Source organism: Neopelma chrysocephalum, unplaced genomic scaffold, assembly GCF_003984885.1.
Source record: "Neopelma chrysocephalum unplaced genomic scaffold, ASM398488v2 Primary Assembly neopelma1_93582, whole genome shotgun sequence".
Lineage (NCBI taxonomy): Eukaryota > Metazoa > Chordata > Aves > Passeriformes > Pipridae > Neopelma > Neopelma chrysocephalum.
This window is the reverse complement of record NW_020922297.1, coordinates 19,475-27,340: the sequence shown is the minus strand read 5'-3', so window position 1 is coordinate 27,340 and position 7,866 is coordinate 19,475. Positions and strand designations below refer to the sequence as shown.

General features: G+C 52.2%; 1 protein-coding gene across 1 annotated transcript; it reads right to left on the bottom strand.

The window, feature by feature from the left end:
* Positions 1–6,867: 6,867 nt before the first annotated feature.
* On the bottom strand, positions 6,868–7,866 carry LOC113980308 (olfactory receptor 14J1-like). Its single transcript, XM_027707533.1, is given in 3 exon segments — positions 6,868–6,879; positions 7,022–7,275; positions 7,278–7,866. Coding segments are annotated over 3 exon segments (855 nt in total).

The following is a 7,866-nucleotide window of genomic DNA, read 5'->3' as shown; positions in this document are numbered from 1 at the left end:
CAGACCAAGTCTGCTATTTCTTTTTTATATTTTTTTCCTTTTATCCACTTTTTATGATGGTTTCAATAAACATAATTATTTCTCCTCTTCAATATCCACCCATCTTGTGTGACCTATAGACTTTGTATAAATGGGAAACCATTTCCTTTAAGCAAAACAAACGAACCTTCAGACACTTCTTTATCTAAGATTCATCCTCAGCACAGCAGGATTGAATAGGAGGGAAAAACACCTTTCTGGCTACACCAGGTTGGGGCTGGTTCTTTTGTCTCTAGGGAATAGCAGGGGCAAGGCTAGTGCTGGCCTGGGGAGATGGGATGCCAGAAAGGGGCTTCAGAGCTCTCAGGATACCCTGTATAGGGACCACAGGATGCCATGGACCTCCTTTTCCTTCTGCTCACCCATTTTTGGGCTGACTCCTCTCTGCCTCCAGGAGCTACTGTGCCCTTCAGAGGGGCTGAGGCTGTGGGGGGAGTGCCCAGAGCTCTGCAGCACCCTGGAGTGGGCACTGCTGTGGGGCCAGACCAGACTGGGCTGGGATGGAGACGTGGTAGGGGAACTGGGAGGGCTTGGAGGGAGCTGTGCTGGGCTGGAACATTGCTGGGAGAGGAGAATATCAGTGTGTGTTTCACAGTGTGTGACTGTGTTGTGTGAGGGCTCATATCAGGGGGGTTGTGGTGCAGAGCCAGGGCTCCTGGATGGGAGGTGAGACAGGCAGGTGAAGGACAGAGGAGGCCAGACTGTGCCCTTGGTGTTATGGTCAGACTGGGAAGGTGTGTGGTGGTGCATCCCCCCGCCCATCCTCAGGCCTGATCCCAGGAGCTCCTGATAAGCCTTGACTGAAGGGGCTGAGCAGTGAAGTGTCCCTTAACCTTCCCAGTGGAGCCATGAGGCACTGCCTGATCATACCAGGAGCTCTTGCATGGCAGAGATGGGGACAACCAGAATCATCAACTGCCCAACCAAGGATGTGCAATTACCATTTGTAGCCTTGGTAAAACATTCCCTTGAATCATAGCCCAACGGAGCAGCACCATTGGGAATTGTAGCCCCAGTGGAACAGTACAACTGTTACAGCACTTTGGGAAGACAGTCCAGTAGTTTCTGAATTGGGTTATGTCCAGAATGGAAACTTAGTGGTGGCCAAAGTCAACCATCTTGTGACCCTATAAAGAGCAGTCCTGAGTGAGGCCCTGTGAGCTCTCCTGGGCCACAGTGGCTGTTCCAGCACCTTCCTCTTTGTGGGACAACTCTTGGAGCCTCCTGGAGCTTGGGAACCCTCAAGTTTGGGATATTCAGCAGACTTGCTGACAATGAGGACTGGGCTCATACCCAACAACAGACACACACACTCCTCGAGATGCCACCCTTGTCTGTTGGGAAACACAAAGGGATTTGACAGGAGTATTTCACTGACAACAAGGGGAATTTTTGATAGGTACCTTTACACACACAGATGTTCACAACTCTACCTCTGTGTGTGTGTGTTCACTGACTGTGCTATGAATGTGGTTATAGTGAATCAATAATTGTCACTGTTATGATTGTAGCAAATCCTATTGAATCCCTTTATAAGGATTAAATCGGTCAATGATTAAGTGCTACTAATCTCTTTTGCCTCCTTTTCTTTTACACCTTTACACCTTGACCCTTTTGCATCTCTGACCTCTGTGTAAATCATTCTAAATTGACTCTAATCTGATTTTCCTATGTTTGCTTCATCTATGTAGTAAGAAATGGAGTGAACCTTGTCACCCAACTCTGCTTGGTCACACTTTCACACATTTATATTAAAACCTGAATTTTGCCAATTCCCTTGACAATGATTCTTTCAACCACCCAAACCACTCATTCAGGACACCCAAGGGACGTGGTGCAGTGCCCATCACTGCAGGTTTCAAGAAGCACTTGGAGATGGTGCTGGATGATCCCCTGTAGGCTCCCTGTCCCACAACAGGTTCTGCAGATGATCCCTTGTATGTGACTGTACAAATCTCTCTGTGGTCAGGTGAGGTTGGCTGTCCTGGCTCTGTCCCAACACACCCCTCTCCCCCCACAGCTTCTTGTCCACACCCAGGAACTTGCTGGGAGGAAGAAGAGTGAGAAGCAGAGCAGACCTTGATGGTGTGCAATCCCTGCTCCACAGGAACCACAAAGGCTGCTACAGTGGAAGAGAACCCCCTCCCAGCCAGGCCCAGCACACCTGAACCAAGGGCCCCCAAGAGGGCAAAACTGTGTGCAGGAGGTCTAAGGAGTGATGAGCAGGGACACACTCGCTTCCCTCACTCCTTTGGTGAGGATCCTGTTCAAACCCTGCAGGACACTGCTGGCTGCCTTTGCCACCAGGTCCCACTGGCCTGTGTGGATCACTGCTGGATCATGGTTTGCTTCCTGCCCACCAGCACGACCATTTCCACAGCTCCCCTCCCCAGTCAGGCAGTCCCTGCCCCTGCAGGGTGTCCCTCTGTCCCAGGTGCATGCCCTGGCCTTTGTCCTTCTCTCCCATGAAATTCCTGACAGGATGGTCCTGGTGCCAGCCAGGGTTCTGCTGAATGGCTTCCCTGAGGTCCAGCAATGGTCCTCCCCATTCAGTGCCATCCACAAACAGGGCAGAACTGCCTGCTCTGGGGAATGGTACAGGTGTTAAAGTGCCCAGGTCCCAGGAGAGTCACTTGTCCTGTCTCACAATGCCCCAGTATGTCCCAGTGCCCTGCAGGGAGGGTGAGAGCCCTTCCCCTCTGCTCTCTCAGCCTCATCATCCCGATGGGGCTTTGCCCCTCTCTTTGTCTGCCCATCCAGGCTGTGATGGCCTCACTTGGCCATAAGAGCATTGAGGGAAACCAGGCCAAAAGCTGAGCTGAAGCAGAGGTAAAACACATCCACTGCCCTCCCCTGTGCACCAATGGAGTTACTTCATCATGAAGGCGACCAGGCTAGTGGGGCCTGATTTATCCTTGGACAAGAGCTCCTGCTCTTCTCTTTCAGGTGCCAGACACATCACCCACTGGAGCCATTCCATGTCTCACTCCTCACCAAAGGACCTTGTGCAGCCTGTGCTTCCCTGGGCTGCACTTTTGGCCCCTGTCACAGATGGTGCAACATTGGTTTGTCTTCACTCCCAGGAGACCTCTACCAATTCCAGGGCCTTTTCAAAGGGACATTCCAAAGAAGTATCACTCTCCCCCTGGAGCTTCAGTACCACTGCTCTGCCTGTTAGATGGTGCATTGAGTTTCTCTAATCTCTCATATCCTCACGCCTGTCCTGACACACCTCTACACACATATTCTCACACAGACTGTCAAGACAAAGGCCCTGCTCAGTTTTCTCCTCCCTCTTTCTCCATTCACATCCCTCTCACCTGTACATGTGGTAAGGGAGGTAAAAGCTTGTTTGTCTTCAGGACTCTGATTGTCTCCTTAGTAAGCTCCTGAATTATGTTTCTATCAATCCTTTTGTATCAACCTGTGAAAAACCTTTCTGACAATGTTGTCCCTGATAGAAAGGTGACATCATTAGGGGGAGCTTGTACTGAGCATGTGGTTACAGGTGTTTTGATGTTTAGGGAGGTTGTTAATATTTCTTTTCTTTTCCTATAAATAGGAAAACTTTTTCTGGTCCTGTGTGCAAGCAGAGCTCTAAGGAGAGCAGGTGGGAGATGGTGCCATGGGGCTGGAACATCCAGCTGCAGAGCTGAGAGGTAAAGTCTAATGCAAGAAGGGTGATGTCAGTCCAAGATGGGCCATGTCAAAACTGGTGAGGTTGGGGGGTGAGGAGCAAGGTTGATCATACAGCGTCAGTCTGGATCTCCTGAGGAGACACTTGGCATTAGAACACTTGGAGAACACCTCTATCATCTCTCCTCTGAACTAAAAAATATCCATAATTGAATTAAAAGAAAAAAAGTCCAAACTTGGAAGACTTGTTTTGAAACTGCATTGAAGACAATTAAAGGAAGACAAAGAGATCCTGAGGGATATCTGCATTTTAATGAGCCCCACAGTGTGTTTGCAGCCCAGCCCATGATCCTGAGATACTGAGAGAAGATTGCAGCAGCTGCTGAAGAAGTCAGAAGCCCAACTCCAAGTCCCTTGAAGCATTGCTGGGCCCCACTGAGGGCAGGCACTGACAAAGCCTCCCCAGGGACTCCTTGGAGCAGATCCTTGGAGGCCAGGAGTGCAGGCAGACAAAGGCTCTGGGCAGGCCCCTGCAATGCTGAGCAAAGCCTGCCTTGGTTTTGTGGAGCACAAAGGCCAAGGCCTGAGCCCCAGACCCTGGCACAGCAGATCCTGTCCCACCCGGCTGGCTCAGGGCTGTTTGGGGGGCAGTGGGATGGGAGCGGGAGGAACAACAAAGGCCCAAAACTGGGCAACCCCTGCCAGGCTCCTGAGGGAGGGGCGAGGCAGAAACCAAGTGCAGAACCTGCCAGGAAAGTTGCTTGTGGTGGCCTGAGTGGCAGAGGCAGCTGCCAGAGGCAAGGGGACAAAGGCCTGGGTGCCTTTGGGCCTTGCAGCCCTGCCAGAGCCCTTGGCCATCTCTCCTGCAGGCTGTCCTGCCCTGGCCCTGCTGCTGCTCTGGCCTTGCAGGCTGCACACACCCCTCCTGCTTTCCCACCCCCTCCCAACAGCATTTCTAGACCCACCCTGATGTCTCTGCACCAGCTCTGGCTGTTGCCATGTGCACTTGGCCTTCTTAACTTGGATCCTGAGCCCCTGTGCCACAGGACATCCCTCCCAGAGCCCAGGCCCTTCTCCTGGGAGTCACTGCAGAGCTGAGCATGTCCAGGTCACCTCCCATTCCTCTGCCAACCCCCTGGGCCTGCTCTGGGCCCTCCAGGTCCTTGCCCTGCTCCCAAGGATTGTGGGGATGCTTAATGGTCAGGGCTTGGGGTTTAGAGCTCAGGGTGGGGATTAGGCAGAAGTTTGGGAGGTTTGTTTTTCTGCTGGCAGTGTCTGCTTCATGATTAGGGGAAGAGCTTTTTGGACTGGGGTAGGATTAAAGCTTGGCTATTCATACCAATAATGCAGGTTTGGGGTGGGCATTAGAGGACAAATAAGAGCCTGGAGGTCTGGGTTTGGGCTTTTTCTGGCTTGGAATTAGAGCAGTGGATTCCTTTCCATGGGAGGGGCAGCACTTTTGGGGAGTGTTGGGGCTTGAAGTTACAAAGTGCGTAAAGGTCTCTCAGGAGTGTTTTCACAGTCAGGGTTTCTGCACCCTCAGCACTGTTTGAACCTGGTTTTACCTCATCAAAATCTTTCCTCTCTGTTGGCCAAACCCTTCTTTCCTTCCCCAATTATCTTATCCTTTTTGTCCCAGTTCCTCCTAACCTCCACAAGTCTTTCATCAGTATGGGCTCAGCTTTGTGATGATGCTGTGCAACCTCATGGAATCGAGGAGCCACTGTGAAACTGCAGAACCTCATGGAATTATGGGGCCATTGTGACACTACCTCCCCCCCGCCGCCGCACGGACCGGAGTCGCCGGCTCTGCCCCGCTTGGACACCTCTGGAGTCAGCATGTTCTTGGGCAGCACAACTGACCTCAGACCAGAGAGTTTCCCAGAGTTTGCTTTGCCCCCTCTTTTCCCCAGGGCCAGGGCAGCCTCTTTCCATGGCCCCTCTGCTCACACAGGGTGTCCTGCTCTTCTCCTGGCACATCCCATCTCCCCACAGAGTCTTTCCCCAGGGGAACAGGTCTGTGCTGGCCTGAGCAGCCCTTCCTGCACCTCCTCCCCGTGCTCCCCACAGCCCCCGTGCTCTGGGCTGTGGGGGCTGCTCTTGATTGACCTGTGGAAGTTCACTGAGGGCAAGAGAAGTCACTGGCAAGAGTTTTCCCTGTACCTGCTGTGTCCCCTGGGTTTGCAGAGCTCTGTTTGCCACTTCACAGCAAGATTTAGTACTTGATCTCTGAGTGACTCCACCCTGGGCAGGATTCTGCTCCAGGGCTCCATTCACTGCTGACTGGATGGGATGGGCTGTCCCTGCAGATCCTCTGTGCTCTCCTGCACTTCCTGATTTCCTACAGACAAGTCCTCACCTGCCATCAGAGCCCTCACAAGCTGCAGAGCCCCAGGCAGGTGACTTGGAGATCATTTGTCATCTCCATTGGCCATCGGCCACCAACACACAGCATCTGAACCAGCCCTCAGTCCCTGAAGTCCCAGTCGGTCCCTGACCTCACTGCACTGTCTCCATGGAGAAACAAGCAAAGCAACAAGAGTTTTGAGAGTCTATTCCTTGGACTTCTTCTCGATACCAGTGTTGGGAAAAGACCTCAGCCTTCAGGAAGTGCCTGGAGGGGAACCCCTTTGCTGCTGGAACTGCTGTTGTGGAGCCCAACCCTGTCCCAGCAGTGCCCAGGGCCTGTCCCTGCCTGTGCTCACAGGCCTGACACACAGCAGGACAGTGACTGAGCTGCCAGAGCACTCAGGCCTTGGGCACGGAGAGGAAAGGAGAGGGTGGGAGTGCAAAGAGAGCAGCTCTGAACAGACCCAGTTCTGGTGCTCCCTGGCAGTGCTGGGACTCTTTTCCCCTCCACATCTGCAAACATGGAAATGCCCTCCAGCTTCAGGGGAGGTCTTGGAGGAAGGATCAGGGAAAAAGAATTTGTGTCTTTCTTACATTCAGAGATTGTGATTCCTCATGTACAAACTAACACAGAGAGGACATTTGACAAATACCTTGTTGGACAAACTTTTATTTTGTTTAAATGCACACAGAGCATGATTCCCGATTTGTATATTTTGTGGGTCAAAAAAAAGAGGTAGAGAGTGAATTCTATATGGGATGAAGAATAAAATTTCAGTGTTAATGACATGAACAGAGGGGAAAAAACAGGAAAGCCCCCCACTCCAAACACTACCAAAAGCTTTAGAAGGCAGGCTGGGCCCAAAATGTGTTACACAATGAGTGTTCTGCAGAAGAAAAGACGCAGTTTATTGCTCCTGAAAAACATCGTCATCGTATTCCTTATGACATCCCTGAGCTCCTGGTTCCTGAGGCTGTAGATGAGGGGGTTCAGTGCTGGAGGCACCACCGAGTACAGAAGTGATGGTGCCAGATCCAGGGATGGGGAGGAGATGGAGGGGGGCTTCAGATGGGAAAAAAACACAGTGCTGAGAAACAGGGAGACCACGAAAAGGTGAGGGAGGTACATGGAAAAGGCTTTGTGCCGTCCCTGCTCAGAGGGGATCCTCAGCACAGCCCTGAAGATCTGCACATAGGAGAAAACAATGAAAACAAAACAACCAAACAGTAAACAGACACTAACCACAATGAGCCAATTTCCCTGAGGTAGCCTGAGTGTGAGCAGGAGAGCTTGAGGATGTGTGGGATTTCACAGAAGAACTGGCCCAGGGCATTGCCCTGGCACAGGGGCAGGGAAAATGTATTGGCTGTGTGCAGCAGAGAATAGAGAAAGCCAGTGGCCCAGGCAGCTGCTGCCATGTGGGCACAAGCTCTGCTGCCCAGGAGGGTCCCGTAGCGCAGGGGTTTGCAGATGGCAACATAGCGGTCGTAGCACATGATGGTGAGGAGAGAAAACTCTGCTGACATGAAGAAATAAAAGAAAAAAAGCTGTGCAGCACAACCCTTGTAGGAGATGGTTGTGGTGTCCCAGAGGGAATTGTGCATGGCTTTGGGGACAGTGGTGCAGATGGAGCCCAGGTCTGTGAGGGAGAGGTTGAGCAGGAAGAAGCCCATGGGGGTGTGCAGGTGGTGGTCGCAGGCTATGGCGCTGAGGATGAGGCCGTTGGCCAGGAGGGCAGCCAGAGAGATGCCCAGGAAGAGCCAGAAGTGCAGGAGCTGCAGTTCCCGCCTGTCTGTGAATGCCAGGAGGAGGAACTGGGCCATGGAGCTGCTGTTGGACAT